Source organism: Eufriesea mexicana, unplaced genomic scaffold (assembly GCF_001483705.2).
Source record: "Eufriesea mexicana isolate 0111107269 unplaced genomic scaffold, ASM148370v2 scaffold3528, whole genome shotgun sequence".
NCBI classification, from domain to species: Eukaryota; Metazoa; Arthropoda; class Insecta; order Hymenoptera; family Apidae; genus Eufriesea; species Eufriesea mexicana.
In genome coordinates this window covers 64,029-85,275 of record NW_016911540.1, presented here as the reverse complement: position 1 = coordinate 85,275, position 21,247 = coordinate 64,029, and the positions used below count along the sequence as shown (strand labels likewise).

General features: G+C 25.0%; 4 protein-coding genes across 4 annotated transcripts; 1 reads left to right on the top strand and 3 right to left on the bottom strand.

The window, feature by feature from the left end:
- Positions 1-357: 357 nt before the first annotated feature.
- Positions 358-6,688, bottom strand: Ir68a (Ionotropic receptor 68a). Its single transcript, XM_017904949.1, has 9 exons — positions 6,684-6,688; positions 4,748-4,928; positions 4,541-4,689; positions 2,180-2,488; positions 1,992-2,094; positions 1,648-1,934; positions 1,249-1,587; positions 722-1,100; positions 358-642 (listed from the first exon to the last, which is right to left on the bottom strand). The coding sequence occupies exons 1-9, from the start codon at positions 6,686-6,688 to the stop codon at positions 358-360; spliced, it is 2,037 nt and encodes a 678-aa protein (XP_017760438.1).
- Positions 6,689-10,643: 3,955 nt separating this feature from the next.
- On the top strand, positions 10,644-13,488 carry LOC108550980 (Acyl-CoA oxidase 3). Its single transcript, XM_017904964.1, has 11 exons — positions 10,644-10,828; positions 10,921-11,043; positions 11,124-11,282; positions 11,377-11,524; positions 11,587-11,877; positions 11,964-12,127; positions 12,197-12,440; positions 12,522-12,755; positions 12,819-12,973; positions 13,039-13,332; positions 13,396-13,488. The coding sequence occupies exons 1-11, from the start codon at positions 10,709-10,711 to the stop codon at positions 13,486-13,488; spliced, it is 2,025 nt and encodes a 674-aa protein (XP_017760453.1). The 5' UTR covers positions 10,644-10,708.
- A 790-nt stretch (positions 13,489-14,278) lies between these two features.
- On the bottom strand, positions 14,279-17,072 carry LOC108550985 (beta-1,3-glucosyltransferase). The gene is made up of 9 exons (XM_017904970.1): positions 17,000-17,072; positions 16,818-16,927; positions 16,520-16,702; positions 16,299-16,429; positions 16,041-16,221; positions 15,770-15,905; positions 15,537-15,684; positions 15,177-15,450; positions 14,279-14,434 (listed from the first exon to the last, which is right to left on the bottom strand). Exons 1-9 carry the CDS (start codon positions 17,070-17,072, stop codon positions 14,279-14,281), a joined length of 1,392 nt encoding a protein of 463 aa, XP_017760459.1.
- A 2,530-nt stretch (positions 17,073-19,602) lies between these two features.
- On the bottom strand, positions 19,603-20,551 carry Trs20 (trafficking protein particle complex subunit 2). Its single transcript, XM_017904971.1, has 3 exons — positions 20,381-20,551; positions 19,771-20,004; positions 19,603-19,701 (listed from the first exon to the last, which is right to left on the bottom strand). Exons 1-3 carry the CDS (start codon positions 20,468-20,470, stop codon positions 19,603-19,605), a joined length of 423 nt encoding a protein of 140 aa, XP_017760460.1. The 5' UTR covers positions 20,471-20,551.
- Between the last annotated feature and the right edge of the window lie 696 nt (positions 20,552-21,247).

Sequence of the window (21,247 nt, the reverse complement as noted above, 5' to 3'; positions counted from 1 at the left end):
TATTTAACCTTCTTCGTTATAATATTGGTATGTAATTTTATTAATATTTCACTACAGATTTATAAGTTTCTTTATTATATTCGTCATACTGTATTTATATTACATTCATGTCTTAGTTATACGTATATTTGTAATCTAATCATATCTTATCTATTTGTATTTTTTTATGTACGATATGTTTATTTTATATTATTTTTACGTTTACAAAATATAATATTTCCTGTAATTTTGCAAATATATCTCAAAGAGTAAACTTTATTATGAATATACTTTTAAAATTTTACTGCAGTATATATTTTACTAAATTTACTTCTTCTATATTTTTGAAAAATTAATGTATTAATATAAATTATAGATTTATATTTTAGAGTTATTAGTATTATTATAAAATATATCTAAATGATATTTGTCAAATTTTGGATCTTTTGACACAATATGTTTCCAATATAAAATTTCACCTATTAAAATTATAAAAGCTAATAGATAACCAACTATAACAGCAATAAATGCACCTTGTAATTTATGAAGATTAACAAGTGCTTTTTCTGACTCTGCTTCTTGTCGTATTTCCATAATTTTTGACCATTCCATAACATCACTTAACCATTTTTCAACTAATCCAATTTCTATTATACGTCTTATCTAAGAAGATACATTATATAGGACACATTAGTAATATCTCTTTTTGATAATTTTATAACTTAAAAAAAAGAATAACTACCAATGTATCAACTTGTGGTTTCAATGGTGAATTTTTTTCCATACCAAGAGCTACTGGCATATTTATGACACATTCTTCCATAATATGTAAATTATGCTTTGATGATATGTCCTCTGTAGTTTTACTTTCCCTTTGTTCTTCAAATATCTGTCTTTTCACACGAGCATGTTGAAGTAAATAAGAATTCTCATAATAACAAAAAGAACCATTTGCTACTTTCTCAATAGCTTCATCTTCGTGTTCAATTAATTTATATTTGTTACCAATTTCTTGGCTACTAAGGTCTGAAGATTTTAAGAAAAAATCTTTACTTTCGTTATTCCAGCCTCCAACTTCTATAGAACTTTTTGCTAATTGTGCTAGTGTATCAATAGTGACTCTGTATTCAAATCATAATTCAAATATGTTAATTAATTAATTAACATTTATGATTAAAGTTATTAAAATTAAATTATATAAGGCAGCAATGTGTTAAGCATACAATATCATAGCTATGATATAAATTATTTTATTAAAATAATTTTCACCTGGCAACTGGATTTGCTAGGATTGCAGTCATGCTAGCTCGATAAGCAACTGCAACTAAAATACTATAAATCCACCACCATCCAATTAATACTCGTATAGCCCAAGGGCTTGGCAAGTTTGGTAGAGAAACTTGAAATAGCATGCTATAAGTATGTAAAATACTATTTCCTATTTCAGTAAATAAGTATAATCCTTTTATTCCTGTCTTCATAGATGCATTTTGAATATGTATTTGATTTTTGTATAAACTTATATGCTTTTTATAAGATAGTGACAAAAAATAAAATACAGCACCTCCTAAAATTAAAGTGAGCACAAGAGCCATCCAGGTATAAAATCTAAAAAACAAGATACATATATTTTATCTATTAATTACGTTTTCTTCATTTTATACTCACTTAAATGGAAGTGTTAGAAGTTTCCATGAATTTTCAGTTAATGATTCTGGTGTTAGAAAAGTAAGACATTCAGTATTGTACGGGATAGTGAGATCAAAATAATCCAGGTGATGCAAGGTATAATGTAAATCACCTAAATAAAATGCAGCTTTTCCTTGTACAGCTTCGCTTATAAGTCCAGTGTGAGTTTGATTATTATCTTTAGAGCCCCATCTTTCCAAAGCTATATTATGTGGCATATAATATTTTGGTTTGAAGTTCATTGCTTTTGATATGATCTGTATTAACTGAAAAATATAAAGTAACACAAATATAAAGCAATAAGCTTTAAATATAATACAAACCTCAAATTCTATTCCTAAAGCTTCTATCTTGTTACTTGGTGATTTGTTATAATATGTTCTCCATTGTTTTGTTACTGCTGGAATATGTTCAAATATAGCAATTCTGAAATACACACTCAATGTTTATTACTTTTCTTTTTCAAATAATAATTCTAATTATGGTTATATTATAATTCTTTTATACAAACTGTAAGTGCTTTTTTTGTAAGTTGATAGTTTTTTCTTTAAAATGGTTGATACCATAACGTAATTTGCCTTGGTACCAAGTATCTAAATACTTTGTTGCGGTAAATATTCTTCTCTGAGCAGGGAAATAGATGGTATCCAAATCAATTCTTTCTTTGAAAGCTTTCTCACCAGAACGATACTTGTATGCATTGTATCGGCGAATAAAAATCACATTAATTATCCTATTCCAGAGGTAATATAAATTTGGTTGAAATAAACGTGAATCATATAATAGTAAAAATAATCCACGTGTATTAATTAAACGTTCTCTGAAAATAAGAAATCAAATATAGCTTTTAGTATTTCAGATACTAAATTTATTAATAAAATAAGATAAATGTAAAATATCAGTATGAATTCATTCATGACTTGATAATTATGTATAAATTATGTAGAAACTTATACAATAAGATATACAGTGCCTAAATATCTTACAACAACTTAGCTTTCACTTAAAATATGTTTTATTGGCTATTGATATTTTGTTACAAAATATAAAACAAATATAGCAGCAGAATGCTAAATGCATTGGAAACAAAGTATTTATATGTTAGTATTATTCATAGAAAAATATAATTTAAACTATAATATTAAGTGAAATTCAATCAATGTATCTTTTTATTTGTATAGTATATTTAAATTTGTAGTAAAAATGATTTTAAAAAAAAAAAAAAAAAAACAAAGACGGATGATAAAGAGTACAAAACAAAAGCAACCACAACAGAACAAAAATATTATAATTATACTCCATTCACATAATAATGAAAATCTTAGCTTGTTAAATTGATTGTGTCTATATAATATTACTAAATTAAAGTTAAGATTACTCTATGATTGTCCGATATTTCAAATAATTGTATGTTCGGAGAAATTTCGACATAGGTCATTACGGTCATCATTGAGCATGATAAATGGAAAAACTCAAGCGTTTCGTCTTAAAAGAGAATTTTTCACTTTCACTATCCAAGGAAATGTTTCCTTTCCATCATGATTCAGTATTCGCCATTGAATACGAAACAAAATCATCATGAGTTTCCAATTTTTGACATTAGACGATCTTACGACGTCAAATGTTCGAAACCATTTAACTTGTGGATAACAAAGCATCCTTTGTTCGATACAACGAAGTACACAGTCATTTACTTACGCTTTTTGTATAATTAATTATTTAATATTAACTTGGAAGCGAATTATACGTGATAGAATCGTATAATAATGTGGTTAACACGGACTTTAGAATCTCGTGAAGGAAGTAATCTGCATGCATAACTCGTGACGCCATAACGATCATTGATTTGGCAGAGCATTAAAATGCGTACGAAAAGTTAAAGATTCATAAATTTATTAAACAATTAATCCACTTGAAAATGTTTTTAGATATTCATTAGAATTAGGAGTAGCGATTTAAAGTAATATTACATGGAAAATAATAATTAATAAATACTACAAATACTGTGGATACCATACGAAGGCTAGAAGGAACATTTAAATTTTAAATTAGAGATAGAAGAAATTCTAAAAAAGGAAGTTATATAAATGAAATCGCAGAATTCTTCAGGTAATAGAAGGTATAACAAAAAAGAGACGAAAGATTACGATGAACTTTTAATCAATAACAGAATGCACTGGTAACATCTTGTTATGGGGTTGCATGGTTGCATGTAAAGTAAAAAATTTAGATATAAGAAATAAAATTATGGATGAAAATATATATCTAAATATCCTAAAAATAAATTGAAGTAAAGTGTTGTAAAATCTAATATTTCGAATCGTTACCATTTTCAGGATATAAATTTCATTTAGTTCAAAAATGGTACCAGTGCAGAGTTCCACGTTTGTTAGAAATTTTAAGATTCAAGTGAATATTAATTCAATAGTAGATAATACATTCGAATATTTTAAATAAACCTGATTTGAAGAGTTACTTCCACTATGCACAAAACATAATGAGAAAACATCGAACTGTAACAACTAATTTAATTGTCTCAATACCAAAGCGATTAAAAGTCTTTACTGAAGCAAAAAAGTATCTCTCTGAATATTAATTATTATATAATAGTAAGTAAATTATAAAAACGTGTAATTGTAGAAATATTTATTTCCTAATGGTTTTAATCGTTAATATTATCATGCAATCGAATTATATTGATTTTATATTTCATAGAAAATCATTTATACCTGACAAAATATATTTTAAACAGGAGTACGTATGAAAATTAATGAATACTTTTTCTACTCATTGTACTTTAAAATAAGTAGACATAAACGGCCCAAAAATTTATGAAAAAAAAAATACGTAGGCTTTACCTCCACGTATTTACCTTTCTGTGTATTGTAAAAATTCCGATGTTAATAATCCATTAGCGATTAGTATAACATATGCGCTACAATCAACATTTTTACCATCGATCAAAATTCTTTTAATTCGTCTCCTTGGTCGCAAAAATTCTTCATTATCGCGTAATAAAATCTGTAATGTACATAATAAATAATTATATACAGTAAATGAACAAGTCTGAATATCTTACCTCATACTTGGATATAGTTGAGGAACCTTTATTGCCTTTAATATCTACAAGGTTTCGATAAACAGAATCGGTAACAAAAATAATGCAATTTGTTTGTTCTATAATTTCTTCCACGATTTCTTTAATAACGGATTTCAAGTTTTTGTCACTATCCTCACATTGTTGTTGTTTATAAAACGCGCTAAGACAATTTTATAAATAATTTTTAAATATTTACCATGTTAATTATACATAATATATTATAAACTAAAATGTTGATTCTAAATTAGTTTATAAATTCTAAATGCCAAACTAATTATAATTTAAAATTCTTAATCGTTATAATTACGAATTTTTAATAATCAGACTCACGCTAATAACAGAATTATTAGTGTTGCATAAATTAAAAATAATTATTAAACGAAATTTTCATTTCTACATTAAATAATTGCATTCTCTAATGTGTATAATCCGAAAAGTATATATTTGGAGTGCTAAGAGGACGTAATAAAAAGAAACAATTTAATCCAAGTCAAAATATTTAGTGTCTATGAAATAAAGCGAACCTAACTAAATAATTATAAAATATATTCTAAAGTCTTTTAAATTTGTATGTAAGTAATTCTGTTACTACTTCAAATATACAGTAACGTTCCATTTATCTAACTGCTACGTTTTTCTTCAATCTATTACTCGATCACTTTTAAAAACTACAAGGTGAACTCACAATGATGCAATAATGTTTCATTAATATTAAATTAATGAAATTATGCAATATAGATTACATTTAACTCAAAATGATATCGTAAACGAGTTCATTTTTTTAAATTTTTAATCGGGAAAATTTTATTAAGGCATTGCAATTAATTTTACTGATTAAAAACTAAATATTCGTTGTTTAAGTAATCTAAACTGTACTCAACTGAATTAAGAAATTCGGAATGTACTATCGACTTTTTTCGATATTGATCAGATATTACTATGATACGAGATACGAAAAAGTAGCACATAACAAAAATTGGAAATCTTTTTTGAAAAAGCAACTTATAAGGAAAGTGTACAGCAGTTATATAAACACTGTTTTATAAACACCCGTTATGTAAACGTTCCGTTATTTGAAGATCTTATTATACAGGTAGTATACTTCCAATTACAATATCATATATGTAAACGTACTAAGTGTTTATCTGCTTCTGTAAGTTGAAATCTATTCACAGTGATTCACTACGAAGTTGGCACAACGTTGCCAAAACAGAAACAATTAGCATCGACAATTTTATTGGAACAAGGATGCGACATAATTAAGAAACTTAAACGTAGAGAATGTGCAAGGTACTTGAGACAAAAATATGATGTTGTAAGATCAACCACTGTAAATTAAATTCCTTTACTTGACTTAAAATGGAAATTTGAACAGTATTATCTCTTTTGTATTTCCTATATTATGATAGATAGCATAGGAAACATATCTACAAACAAATTACATTTATTTTATTTCATTTCATCTTAAGTATTAAATAAAATTAATTATATGTGAAAATTATCGTATAAAACCACATTTATACGATACCCCCCCCCCCTCCTCCTCCCAAAATTGATTCTAAAATGATTCTAAATGAATTTCTATTGTATAATAAATTTCTATAGTGAATTTCTATACAGTAAATTTCTATAGCAAATTTCTATACAGGGTGAATGAAAAGTCGTGCTCAACCGGCCAGGATGTACTACGTAATGTTACCACACATCCTCCCAAAGCGGATAACTTGACAATATATTCTAGATTAGAGTACCTTATCATATCATGTTTATATCATATAATATCATTATCAAAGTTTATAAACACTAAAATGAGCAAAGTAATATGATAAAAGATAAGGAAATTGCATAGTGTAATTGAGCATATTTCAAATACGATTTTCTCGAAGACGAAGCCTCGGATGAAAAAATTATATACCACATTTTTTCCTTACCTTTTTAAGATAGAATTACTCTTGGTCGGTTGTACTACGATTTTTCACCCACTCCGTATAAAAAAGAAAAAAGTCAATAAACCTTTAACGTTGAAAATATATTACTGTATTTTCGATTCACTTTTATTCGGTCTTTTCTGCTGTGAGTTATCTTTCCGAAAGAGAAATTAAAAATTATAAAATTGTCAAAAGAATGAATGCTGAAAAATTAATAACCGAAAAAAGTTACAAACTTGAACTTTTTAAACTTTAATTTTTCAAAAAATTCTCAAATGTATACACAATATCGCTAACTTTTATCACAATTTTGGTATTATAGAACAAAAATAAATCGATTCCGAATTTCAAATCGATTTATTACCAATCGAATACTAATGCAAAGCAAAACTAATGGTTAAAGAGTTTGTGAAGAAGTAAATTATAAAAGTGATATTTTTTCTTAGAAGTCTAGTAATATCACTTTAAGTTGATTTAAGTGTAATCTTGTTTAAAATTATCCAATTATTCAATCATTTGATATGCTGATTTATTAACGAATATTACAACAAATATTTCTCTATTTCCTTTATATAGCTATAAATAAATTATATAAATATAATATAAATTAATAATATAAATTCTTATATAATTAAATGTACAATACAAATTAAATAAATTGGTAATTACTCAGAATTTTATCAATTACAATTTTTTCACTGTTCAATTTATGTTCCTCCTACGAACTTGAGTTTGTTCAATTTCTACTTTACTAGTAATAATTTATCACGCAAAGTAGGTGAAATTTAAAATGTTAATTTAAATATCACATACCACAGATCGAATGACTGAAATAATTTTAATTTATCAGTGTCTATACCTTTTACCAGATATCAATGCGATCTGAAGAAACAATATAACAAGTAACATTCCTGGCTTTTACTATTAAAAATTGCAACGGAACTTCCGATTAAACCGCTTTATATCGACTCATCGATCTTTTTAATTTCTTCTTTCGATTATACGATGAAATGGAATATTCAATAATCTCATTTGCCAGGGAATTAAGTTAGATAAGTAATGAAATCGATAATGTAAATGCAATTTAGTAATCGTGTATACATGAATTTTAAATAAAAGGTCACGATGGGTTCGATTTATTTTCGATCGTGAAGCAGTCATAGAATGTTGCAAATACTGTAGCTCCTACAAAGTAGATGAAGTTTTAGTTGGTACGAATATCGTTTAACTTAGAAAACGTTACTTACATACATATATAATGCTTTTAGGATAAAAAACTCGATAATCAAAATTTAATAAGAATAGGACAGGGAACAGGAAGATACGTAGAAATAAACAATGATATGTAACATCGGATATTTAAATTATAAAAATATTTTATACGCAAGTATAGTCTTTATAATTTATTTCAGTCGTGACGGAAATTGAATAAACTGATATTTATTTTTGAATAAAAGACTTTTCACACGATTTCCCATTTGATAGATGCGCTTAAGACGTATATCCTATAACAAATCTGAAATTGGATAAAATTCTAGCTTAATTTTTCTTAAAATAAATGGATAGCAAACAAAATACGATGCAAAACAAATCAAATGCGTTTGTTTAAATGCCTTATATTAAAAAAATATACGAAATATGATAATGCAAAAATCAAACAAAATATAAAAAAAAGGTGCGAAACAAACGAAATACTTTTACGTAAACAGTTTATAATTATAATGATACGTGGTATCTTGAAACGAGGTACAAGTAAATAGCATTTATGACAATCTTTGTGTAATATTACTCTTATTTTCGTGCCATTTCTTACCACATTAGTACATAATTTTTTTAATTTTTCACGCATTATATGATTTTTATGCATTCTATACATTATAATTATTATAATATGCAAGGTGATCCAATAATTTTTGCCATCTTCGATATTTTCGTTACTTTTAGAGATATGGGAAAATATTATATACGTTGTATAATATCCGAGGATCTATAATATAAAGTAATGAAAAACTTATGACTTTTTCTATAAGTGAAACGTTTCCGATGATCTCAAAGTCGCTTTTATTTTCTTTAATCACATTACTATAATTTTCTATCTCTAAGAAAATAGCAAGTGTTTAAACGATTTCGACGATTTTGGATATTACAAATGACAAAAGAAAACACGGTACGAGAATTAAAATCTATACGTACTATAATGCGATACAATTGCAATTTAAGATTCAAAAATGATCGCCAAACTACGTGCATATATATATATATATCGTCGTCGGTAAAATCGGTACAGTGCGATCGTAAATTAAAGCATTAAGTGGCAACACCCATTGATACAACTGCATTTAGAGTCGTACGCGTCTTGTAAAAAAGCACTATAAATCTTGGATTATAAGTCATCTACGAATTGATACTCTCTTTACAAAGCTATTCATTAAAATTATAACGTATTAAGTTTTCATCTTAATTGGTAACAATTGTGTTAATAAAGATTAACTTACGGTTAATTTGTTGTCAAAGAATACAATATATACTTTTAAAAGAGACAGTACTAAATTGATATTATAACGAAGCTTTTAGTCCTTGTATAGAAATGCCTCAAATTATATGTTTGAAACGTTCTCGAAATGTGTAAAATTGACTTTCTAATAGATTTTACAATGGCGCTTTAACAGTTCTACATTAATGGCATACGATTTAAGTATTTGAAACGCAATAATTATATAAAAATTTCGTGACATTTTGGAGTTACGTTATTGTAACAATTGTTATAATATAATTATATTAATATATAATCACATAACAAATATTGTATTTAACATTTTATCTAATAGTTTTACTGCCTTTTTAAAAAATTTTAATCCATGCTCATGTGCAATTTAACAAATTGATAAGAAATAAATATACAAATAATTATTGTTTTGCGTGAAAGAAAGTCTTTGTTATACTTTAATTGATGTAATCAAATTGTTTTCAAAGTAATCCACGATTAATGAGATCGCAATTTATTAAATCACATTTTATTACCAGTATATTATTCATACGCAAGTGGGCCTTTATTAACAGTCGAGTAAGTCAACATGCACAGTATATGTTGAACTTTTCGACGAGCAATTATTTACAATTTTTATTTATATTTTGTGAGTACAAATTATATTTATTTATATGAAGGTGAAATTTATTATCTAAAAACAGCTATAAAGGAAAAAAAATGTGAAAGTAATAACAAATATTGTGTAATAATAAATACATTCGTTGACTGTTACACAAAAATTGCGTAAAAATTCACAGGACCAAGATGTGAATTATTATGTCATTGATATATACAATAACATTCTATACGCATATAATGTACAAATGTTATATTATACCTGTACTTAATTTTCCAATCTCTTATCTAATCTGAATAATCTTCTGATAGAAATCAATATCTCTCGTCCTCCGATATCTTCAATTTGACGTCTGCAGAGTACTGTCATTATTAGTTTCTAAATATGTTGACAGTCGTAAATACAAATATCATTTATAAATCGATAATAAAATAGAATATTGAAATAGCAGGGATCTTTTAAAATTATCAAAATTTTCTGAAAAAGATTTTAAACTTATAATTTAATGATTACAAAAACTTCCACGTTAAATTCAATATGTAATTGTACACATTCTTTGTTATCAGAAGAACGGTTTAGAAGCAAGAAAAAATTTTAAGACAATTCATATTCTAAAACACTGCAATTATGTTCGATTATTTTAAAGATTACTACATAAAATAATTATAAAGTTGCTTATCTATTTATATTGCATTAGTAATAATACTATATACATATATCGTATTTAGTCTTATTAAAAAGTAGTAAAACCCCTTATAGATTACATACCGTTTGCGAAAACTTACGTGTTACTCATATCTGGGTGACGCGGCAATCAACGTGTTAAGAAACAGAAAACAAAATACTCTATCAAGCACACAGTTAATCATTATTTAACTACATAGGTGTGTTCTAATTGAGAAGTTAACATGAAGGATACAATACCTGATTTACCAAAGGGTCCTTTAGATCCTTATAGAAAATGTGCAACATTTGACTGGAAATTGTTGAAATTCAACTTAGAAGGAGAGGATTTTGTGAATTTTCAGGTACTCAGGAAAAGATTTTATCACAATAGAACATTTAATAATATATTACTTTAAAGTTTTAAATAATACATTAAATGTTCTTGTCATTTCAGACAAGTTTGTGGAATTTTATGAAAAAATCACCAGTGTTTCAAAGGCATATCTGTCGTACATTAGATGAACAACGAAAACTTTGTAATGCTCGTGTTCGAGCATTAAGGGATAACAGTATTGCAGTATATATTATTAACAATAACAAATAGAAAAAGAAACAATTAACTTTTACTTATATGAGTCACATACCTTTTTTCTACAGAATCCATTAACACATACACATTGGTTTAATATAATGTTTCAATACGAAGCCTCTATACCGATAAAAATGGGTGTGATGGATGGTATGGTACCGAGTACAATTCTTGCTTTAGGTACTGAAAACCATTATGACACTGTAGAAAAAATTCAAGAAGGACAAGTAAGTATTTAATGACACATGTTTCAAATGCTTAATATTTTTCAAGTTTCCACGATCTTAATAAAATTAATTTTAATCAATATTTGATATTTAGTATACATGTTGTTTTGCACTGACGGAAGTATCTCATGGAACAAATGCAAAAGGAATAAGAACTACAGCTACGTATGATGTGAAATCAAAGAGTTTCATCTTGAATACACCTGACTTTGAAGCTGCAAAATGTTGGATTGGTGGTTTAGGTAATTATTATAACAAAAATATACTTCATGTAATATAAAATAAAAAGTTTATATACCTTCAGGAAAAACTGCAACACATGCTATTGTATTTGCACAATTAATTACACCCGATCAACAAAATCATGGTCTTCATACTTTTATCGTACCTATTCGAGATCCAGATACCCATATACCTTATCCAAGTGTCAATGTTGGTGACATGGGTGAAAAAATTGCATTAAATGGAGTGGATAATGGATTTATGATGTTCAACAATTATTTTATTTCTCGAACATGTTTATTAAATAGAACAGCAGATGTTACTGAAGATGGAAATTATATAGCATCTGTGAAAAACAAAAGCAAAAGATTTGGTAAGAATTCAAAGATATTATATATTAGTTTCAATCTAATTTCAGCATTTATAACAAATTTTAATAGCAAATTTAAATTGACATAGGTGCATCCTTGGGTGCATTATCTTCAGGACGTATTACCATTACATCAATATGCGCAAATTTTGCATCTGTTGCAATAACCATTGCTATACGATATTGTGCGGTAAGGAAACAATTTGGACCATCGGAATTTGAAGAATGGCCGGTTATAGAGTATCAAGCACAGGTAAATGAGTCGAATGAAAATCTACCAAATAAAATTGTCGTACAATTAAAATTTAACATAAACATGTAGCAATGGCGATTATTTCCTCACTTGGCAGCAACATATGCCTTAAAAATATTTTCTGTTGCATTTGTAAATCAAATGTGTGAATTTAATTTGAAACTTATAACTGCAAAAAATCAAGATAATATTGATAGTGAAGGTATGGAAATACATGCACTATCTTCTGCAACAAAGCCAGTATGTTCGTGGACTAGTCGAGATATTATTCAAGATTGCAGAGAGTCTTGTGGAGGACATGGTTATCTTAAAAGTATGTTAATCATAAGCTAAATGTGATAGAAAAATTTGTATTTTGCTTCCAAATTATTTAATTCTTATTTCTAATTGTTAGTTTCACGTTTGGGCGACCTAAGAGCTGAAAATGATGTAACTTGTACATTTGAAGGCGAAAACAATGTATTAATTCAGCAAGCTAGCAATTGGTTACTGAATCAGTGGTCAAACATACTCAGTGGAAAACCCATAAATTCTCCTTTAAAAACAGCAGATTTCCTAAAAGATGCCAATAATACTTTAATGCAAAATTTTTCTCATTCGACAATTGATGAAACATTAAAACCAGAAAGTATGAAAGTAATGGAAACATTATTCATTATTTATGATTTTATTTAATATTTATTTTTTACAGATTTACTTTTATCTTTTACATGGTTAATATGTTATTACTTAAAAAGAACATATGAACGGACACAAAGTTTAAAACGCGAAGGTTGTGATGATTTTGAAGTTAGAAATAACACACAAGTATTCTTTGCACAAACATTATCTTTATTATATGGACAGGTAATATTTTATTTTCATAATTATGGGATAATCTTTCCATTAATTGATTTAATATTTTCTTGTAGCATGTGATAATGAAGTACTTTATAGAGTATATACAAAATCCTTTATGGAGATCAGAAGAACGCAATGTATTAACAAAGTTATGTTCACTCTATGGAGCAGTTATTTTAGAAAAGAGATTAGGAGACTTTTATGCTGGTGGTTATGCATCATCCAAGAGTAATATGGATAGATTATTAAGGGAAGGCATTATAATTTTGTGTAAAGAATTAGTTCGAGAAGCGGTAGCATTAGTCGATGTTTTAGCACCACCAGATTTTATACTAAATTCTCCATTGGGAATGGCCGATGGTCAGGTACGTTATTTCCTTCATTTTTGCTTTTGAATTTATAATTTTTAAAATTTATTTTGCATATAGGTATACAAATATATTAAAAGAGAAATGTTTAAGGACAAAGAAAACTTTGAACGACCATCATGGTGGAGAGAAATAGTACGATCAAAATTATGATATGTACATAATGTGTAATTAATGTTCTTTGTTATTATATTTTTAATATTTTCTATTATGAAAATTATACATTTAGACAATAAAACTTTATTATAAAATTCATATAAAATGTAATTCTATTTATTTGGAATATAATCTTTAAAAAATACATTTATAAGATAGGCTGAAATTCATAACATAATTAGAAAAGAAATTTAAGAGAAAATAAATAAATAGATGTTCATGAAATGATAAAAAGTTCTTGTATTTTATTTATTCTTTTTTTAATATAAAAGCTCAAATTTTTATGAACTAATAACTCACAAAGAATTCAAAATCTAGCATTTTTAGTCAATCATGTAAAACTTAAGTATCTATTATTGTTAATTGCATGAAAAGATTAACTTAGAAAGAAATAGGATTAATTCCATGAAAAGTTATTTAAAAAAAAACTTAAAAATTATAACAGGCTTATAACATAATAAATTGTATTGAATAACTCGTTCATTATTAGTATTGTTATTATATAATTAGAAATATATATTCAACTTATTTTTAAATTCTCTACTAAAAAAGAAATTTTGATCACAGTAATTAATTATATCATTTCAACTTCATTTATGCTATTACATATTATTTTTATAGATTTATCACAAATTTCAGTCCACCATATAAGCACAGTAAACGCTTCCTTCTTTAATACAAATTTTAATAATTTTAATACATATTACATTTTGACGTTATTTAATTTTTATTTCTATATATTTCCATTATTATTAAGTATTTATAAAATAAATAAACTATAGTAATATTATAATTCCATATGTTTTTTAACTGTGATTAAAGATTTGTCTGCTTCTGCAAACCATTCATCATAAACCATTTGGGGCTCGATCAGCCAAAATTTATGGAATGATATAGGATCTTGTGAAGCAAGATATGCAGTTGCATAATCTGAAGGACGTGCCTGTAATAAACATATGCTTTAAAATTACATCTTCAACATATAAATTATATTTTGATTTCATGTTTTTAAAATGACTTTTGTAAACCTAGATAAATCAATAAGAAATTATTTAAAATACTTATGAAAATATTGACATAATCTTAATTTTTTATTTTCTTTTGTATTATTGTATCATCTACAGCTATTAATTAAATAAATAAAATGGCAAATTACAATAAATTCAATATACAGTGATATGCAAAAATCTTTGGCTAGACAAATTTTAATTCACCAGTTTTTTAAAAGAATATAAATAATACAAGAAAAGTGATTTCAAGCAAATCTTTTCTTATAGTATTTAAATTGGGCATAACATTGGTGTTACATTGCTTGCTACATTACATATAATAATTGTAGAAAGATTTCGTAATATTGTAGTAAAATCAACAAAGTACAAAGGCAAATACATCTTGTGTACACATGTGTGTGTACAAATATAATTTTATATATATATATTATATTTGATAATGAGCATACTTCAATAACTAATATTTTATAACATTTTTCTGTAGACACATATCAAAAGTCTTTGGGGTTTTTTAACATATTATTTCAAATATTCTGTTAATGTACTAAACTTTTTCGACTTTTAAGTTTAATTTTAAACGATTTTTAAACTTTTCAATGAGATTATAAAATCCTTCCAGCCAAATTATTTTACAGATGACTGTATATTAATAGCAAATAGTTTTATTTAACATACTTGGTGAAACATTGGTGAATGTATAGGTTGCACTCCAACATGTGCTAGACATATACCAAACAGATACATATCATCTGGAGTTGTAGATGATGGGCAATTACATCTACCCGATTTTATCATTTCATGGACCAAAGGTGCAGATAAAGCAACACCAGCTCCACCCGTTAAGTATTCATATCCATAATTGTCCCACAATTGGAAACCATAACGTTCTCCAATAGCAAGTGGATTATTTGAATTATAGCATGTTAATAAGTGTAACAAACGTGCCACGCTAATATTAAGTAAAAAAGCATTACATTAATATTTATTATAATGTTCAAGTGCATACATTTATATATTATAAATAGAAATACATACCTAAAAATTGTGTCATCATCACTGATTATTAACCAATGTAAATCTTTTAATTTTAATATTTTATCTGCTTTTTCCAAAATACTGTATGTTTTTGCACAATGTCCTTGTGTTGTATTTGGTACAATGTAAGCATCAGGTAGGTATTTATCTATACTAAAAAAAACATATTACTCTACTGATAATTAATAAAAATGATCATTACTTAATTAATTATATAATAAACATGATTATACCAGCAGTATCACTAAAATAACCAATATTTGTTACATATTTTGCCCATGTTCTTTTAATTACAGAAATCCGCTCAACATGAAATTTTGCACAAGTTTTAACAGCAAAATATACATTTTCAACAGTTACAGATGAACCCTTCATTCAAAAGTAGTTAAAGTTATTATTATTTCGATTATAATTTATAATTATAATTTACAATTATATCAATACAAAATTTAAAAAATAAAGAAAACAGAATAATACAAATGATATGGAGCAATATTAACTTACACATGGATGAAAAAATCTTGGGTATGTAGCACAATCAGAATTCGATATGATACATATTTCAGGTACGTGTGTTAATTGTAACTTTTTATTAACTTTTGAAACAAAAGATGCAAATTCATATGATGTATCAATTGAGAAATCATCTTTAGGTCTCTCACCTTTAGTAATTTTATGTACTAAGCTGAAAATGTAATCTTTATAGTATATATGATTTTTAAATAAAATTGTATTATATAGTAAAATATTCATATAGAATACCTTGTTAATAAAGCTGATGTTATTGCAAAACCTGAAGCTATATGTGGATATTTAAATTTTTTATTATGCTCTGCAAAATGATGTATAATAGTTGGTTCGTGATCATATAATGCATGACCAATCCATAAATTCTAATATAAACATTTTCTAAATTTATATCATTTCTCAACAATATAATTATTGTAAAAATAAATACACATTTTAAAAGAAGAATAACATACTTTATCTTCTTTGAACTTGGATAGAATATTTAACAATTTATTCAATCTAATTACAGTATTCTCTAGACAGAAGAAAAACCATTTTGAAGTTGGATATGTATCTGATAAATAATGCAAAAGTGGTATTATTGTCCAAGATCCATTAATATTCAATTCATGAGATAAAATAATTTTAGAAGATTCCTAAAAAGAAATACTTTTGATTTTGTACAAACTTGTATATTATACATGATATATTCTAATATAACAATAGGATTATGCAAAATAAAAGCATTAAATTATATTCAATTATATATACCTTATCAAGAGCATTTGCTTGTTCAAAAATACTGTTTTTTAACATTTCAGCATGTGCTGCATGGTAACCTTCTTTTTGATCTAATATTATGATGACTATGTTATTGGGTTCTGTAAATATATTTCATTTATATTTTTCACTCAGTAATAAATTAAAGACTTACAATGTATAATATTACTTACCTAAACCATTTACATTAGTTTTATCCAAAAATAATATAAAAAATACAGAGTATATAGAATATATAAGAAACATTGTTTTCAAAAATTCCAGTTAATTAATATACTCCTGTAACACTAAAAAAGAAAAAAAATTAAAAATTTTAGAAAGTAAACATATGTTTATTTATTACAAAGTAAAGAAATACATATATGTAAATATAATCTCAAAACACATGTTCTTTAAATTAAAAAAGTATTTATAAGATGATATATGCATAAATGGAAAGTTTCTATTGTATATATTTATTTTATTGTTTTATACAGCTTATTTTGTGAAAGTTTAAAAAATTTTAATTATTGAAAATAATATACAATAGATAATGTCTAATCATAAATTCTTTGAAATACAAAGACTAATAATGTATAATTAATCCTAAAGTATTATAAGAAATATTTTATTTAATATTAACAATTAATACAAGAAATTTTAGTCATTAGTCAATTTTAATATTTACATATTTACGTATTTTACTGTTAATTTTCGAATAATATAAATATTATATAAATAAATTATACAAAACACGTGCAATGTATTTGAAATACAAAAAATCAGGAATACTTCTAAAATATCAGAAATTCAAAGTTTACTGTTCAATTTCTTTGAATATCTTTTATAACAGAATTCATATCACAAATAAAATATATACATAGGGTGTTTTTAAGTATAATAGAAATTTAAATAAATTAATCATTTGAAAACATAAAAAAAACAACTGAAATTATACGTACAATTTGTAATTTACAATCTCAAGCGTCAGTTTAAATTTTAATATAGCTTTATTAGCAATACATTTGATAACTAAATTCACCATAAAATTTAGTAATATTTTGGTAATAAAATTTGTACCAAACATTTAGAAAGTCTAATAACAACATATTTGCTAATATGAATGTTACTATTAATTTAAATATTATTGAAATAATTTATGTTAATAATTACAAAGTATTTTTCATAATATTATTTTATAAGGTATAAAATTTTTCAAACATTTAATTTGTACGCATACAATCTCAATCTCGAATACGGTTGGACTACAAAGGGTTAAAATGAATATATTTAAATTATATATTATTTGATTACGAGTTAACAAATTATTATGTAAACATTTTTTTTTGTTAAATAATAAGATAATATCAAAAAAATATTGTTAATATTTTGGAAACAAAGACCAACTGCCAGTTATATATAAAGGAAAAACATACAAAATATTATTATTTACTATATATTTAAAAATTATCAAAATTAATGAAAAACCAATGCATTAATCAATTCATTAGTAAATATAAAATTATTTACTTTTTAGATATATTTAAACATTACATATATATTAACTTATGCAGTACCATATATTTACATATATTCTTATATATATAAATCTCAACACTTTATAACAAATTTAATTTAATTTTTTTTATAAATACTTTATGTGACATTAAATTATATATTATATATAAAATTAACATGGCTTTAAAATAATAATTTAGTATGTAGCATTTTTCTTTTTCCTATAGAAGAAATATTTCGATATAACATTAACAAAATTAATAAAATGAGTATATTAAAAAGTTTATATTTCCAATTTTATTATTTGTTAATATTTATATCAAACAGTAAAACATATTTGGTTCAGATAATATTCTATTTTGTCACATACAGTGGCTCACAAAAGTATTCGAACGAAACATTTCATGTAGGCGAAATCGTTCGAAGTTACAGTCCAATCTGTGGTTTTTTAAATGTAACCGTATAAAGTTGGGAGATAAAGAAGAACTTTTTGAATACAAAATGTTTAACTTTTGGTGCTCTATCACTCTATAGTAAAAATTTCTCCGTATGAGATCCCACTTGAGAATCAAGAAAATTGTTAAAACTTTAGTCATTGATTTTACCCCCTCAATGTCATTTTCTGCCAACAAAAAGGTTGTTGCATGAATAATTTGTTATACTTTATGTGTACACAAACTTTCATTAAAATCAGGATTTTTGGGTTAAGGATTCTGTTGAAACATGGCATTTGAATATTTTCGTAGGCTACTGTATATAATAGTGAAATATTTTATTTATACTTATACCCAATATTGTGTACCTAAAAACACCTTAATTAATATAAATATAAATAATCTATATATGTATAATTAGATTAATGTTTATAAATAATAATAAATGATATAAAATTGGTGCATGTTTGTCATACACATTATATATGAGACACAAGAGAAACATTGTAAAGATAATTTTAGAATCAATGCAGTAAAACAAAATAAAATTAAAGTATATCATAAATTATCAATAATAATCAAAATGTTTTGTTATTGAATAATAAAAGATTATTTTACTAATATTAAAGATTATACTAACAAGTATAATTTCAAGCACTTTCTTAAATAAGAAAATAATTTATAAACATTAAAAATTTGCATAATATTTTATTGCCTTTATTATATTTTTTTAAACATTTAAAAAATTATTACATAACTTTCTTGAATATGCTTAATTTAATAATACATATATATAAATAATATTACATTTTATTATTTGAATATTTGAAATACAAAACATAAATTCATGATGATAAATATTTTCTGCCATATAATTGTGCCTTTTTCTCAAAGCCAATAGACTTAATAGGTGTGTTCAATTTATAAAATGGATTCATAGAATACTATAAAGAATAGAAAATATAATCATTCAATACTTTAGATGAAACATCAAACATTCCAATGTTTCCTACCTTTATGTACATTTCATACATTTCACTAAAAAAATTCTTTATACCATCTTCATTTTTATTATCATGTACCATAATAAATCTGATATGAGTTGCAGTAACAAAAGCACTTACAAACCATTGGTTAAATTTATCTACAACTTTTAGGTGCATATTTGTTGTTTTCCAAGTATGTTCATCTACAAGATCTAAGGCAGCATGTGCAATAAATTGGTTTAAATGTGTATAATCTTCTTTCTGTTGAAAATATAATGACATAAATAACATTATCCCTATATTATACATATATATGTATATTATTAAATTTCTATATAATATTATTTCTGTATCATAATTTTTAAAAATAAAATTTTTGTTTTCTTTTACTTTAAGTTTAGAAAATCTAATAAAAATATTATACACTACAATTTATAAATATTACAAATATTGTGAGTGGAATGATATTTTTTAATTGCATTTATTATGGTATCTATTTTTAATAATTACAAAATATGAAAAATATATACAAATTTTCTAGTAGCATGTTAATGACAATTAACTACTAATGCTGGTAACAATAGGCAAAAAATTTCATTACACACTATCTAAATATAACCTAAAAAAAGGTACGGACCTTTGCATCTTTCCCAGAATTATTAAATTCAACTTCAAATAATGGATTATCGGTATGCCCAACAATTGCAAAGTAATAGTTAGCCGTCATGTTGATGTATTTTAATCAGAATTTAATTTTTCTCATATTGACACTTTTCTATCGAGCATTGTATATGCACATCATATCGAATGTATGTTGTGTACCAATAGCTATATGAAAAAAGTTAGTCTGAATTTAATATAAAGCTTGAAAATAATAAAATATATAATTGTTATGTCTTATTTATAATTGTATAGAGCGTTTCACCTAACAAGACCACTTAAATACATATCTTCTCCATGGTACAAAAAATATTTTATGTGTAGTTCGAAGGGTTTAAAAAGCCATTGTATTGTAAAAAATATTTTTTTCTGAAAATCATTTGTTTTGGAGTTTTTAAAATCATCAATATTTTTGTACATATAATTGTATATTTTTTCTTTATAGAAACTTATTTTAATAAATCAAGTTATTGTTTCCCGGTTTTTAAAAAAATGCTGTATTTTATATCAATAAGAAATATAAAATGAAAGTGCTTGAAAAAGTAATGTCCCTTTGCCATTTTTTTTCCAAAAAATACAAAATTTCAATAAATTATAGAATGCGTAGATTTCAATAATAAATTTGTTTAATCTAATTTGCAAATATAACAGCAAATTCTATATTAAATTTAAATAAAATAAATTAATATTAAGTACTGTGTTAAAATTATTAATAAATTTTATATTTATAAAATAAGCACTGCTTTCAGGTTTGAGATTTTGTGATATTATAAATACGACTATAAACGAAACTACTTCTGAAAGTTAGTAAAATTGAAGTATAGAGTATTGAATATAAATTATG

Coding starts and splice junctions, on each gene's coding strand:
- Ir68a (XM_017904949.1), bottom strand. Junction 4,690..4,747: donor CAACTATATCCAAGTATGAG/GTAAGATATTCA, acceptor TGTACATTACAG/ATTTTATTACGCGATAATGA. Junction 1,588..1,647: donor CTTCTAACACTTCCATTTAA/GTGAGTATAAAA, acceptor CTTGTTTTTTAG/ATTTTATACCTGGATGGCTC.
- LOC108550980 (XM_017904964.1), top strand. CDS start 10,709: ATGAAGGATACAATACCTGATTTACCAAAGGGTCCTTTAGATCCTTAT. Junction 11,283..11,376: donor AAAAAATTCAAGAAGGACAA/GTAAGTATTTAA, acceptor TTTGATATTTAG/TATACATGTTGTTTTGCACT. Junction 12,128..12,196: donor TTATAGAGTATCAAGCACAG/GTAAATGAGTCG, acceptor ATAAACATGTAG/CAATGGCGATTATTTCCTCA.
- LOC108550985 (XM_017904970.1), bottom strand. CDS start 17,072: ATGTTTCTTATATATTCTATATACTCTGTATTTTTTATATTATTTTTG. Junction 15,685..15,769: donor TTATTTTAGTGATACTGCTG/GTATAATCATGT, acceptor TTTTTAGTATAG/ATAAATACCTACCTGATGCT. Junction 14,435..15,176: donor ATTCACCAATGTTTCACCAA/GTATGTTAAATA, acceptor TGTTTATTACAG/GCACGTCCTTCAGATTATGC.
- Trs20 (XM_017904971.1), bottom strand. CDS start 20,470: ATGACGGCTAACTATTACTTTGCAATTGTTGGGCATACCGATAATCCA. Junction 20,005..20,380: donor ATTCTGGGAAAGATGCAAAG/GTCCGTACCTTT, acceptor TATTTTCAACAG/AAAGAAGATTATACACATTT. Junction 19,702..19,770: donor TGTATGAAATGTACATAAAG/GTAGGAAACATT, acceptor TATTCTTTATAG/TATTCTATGAATCCATTTTA.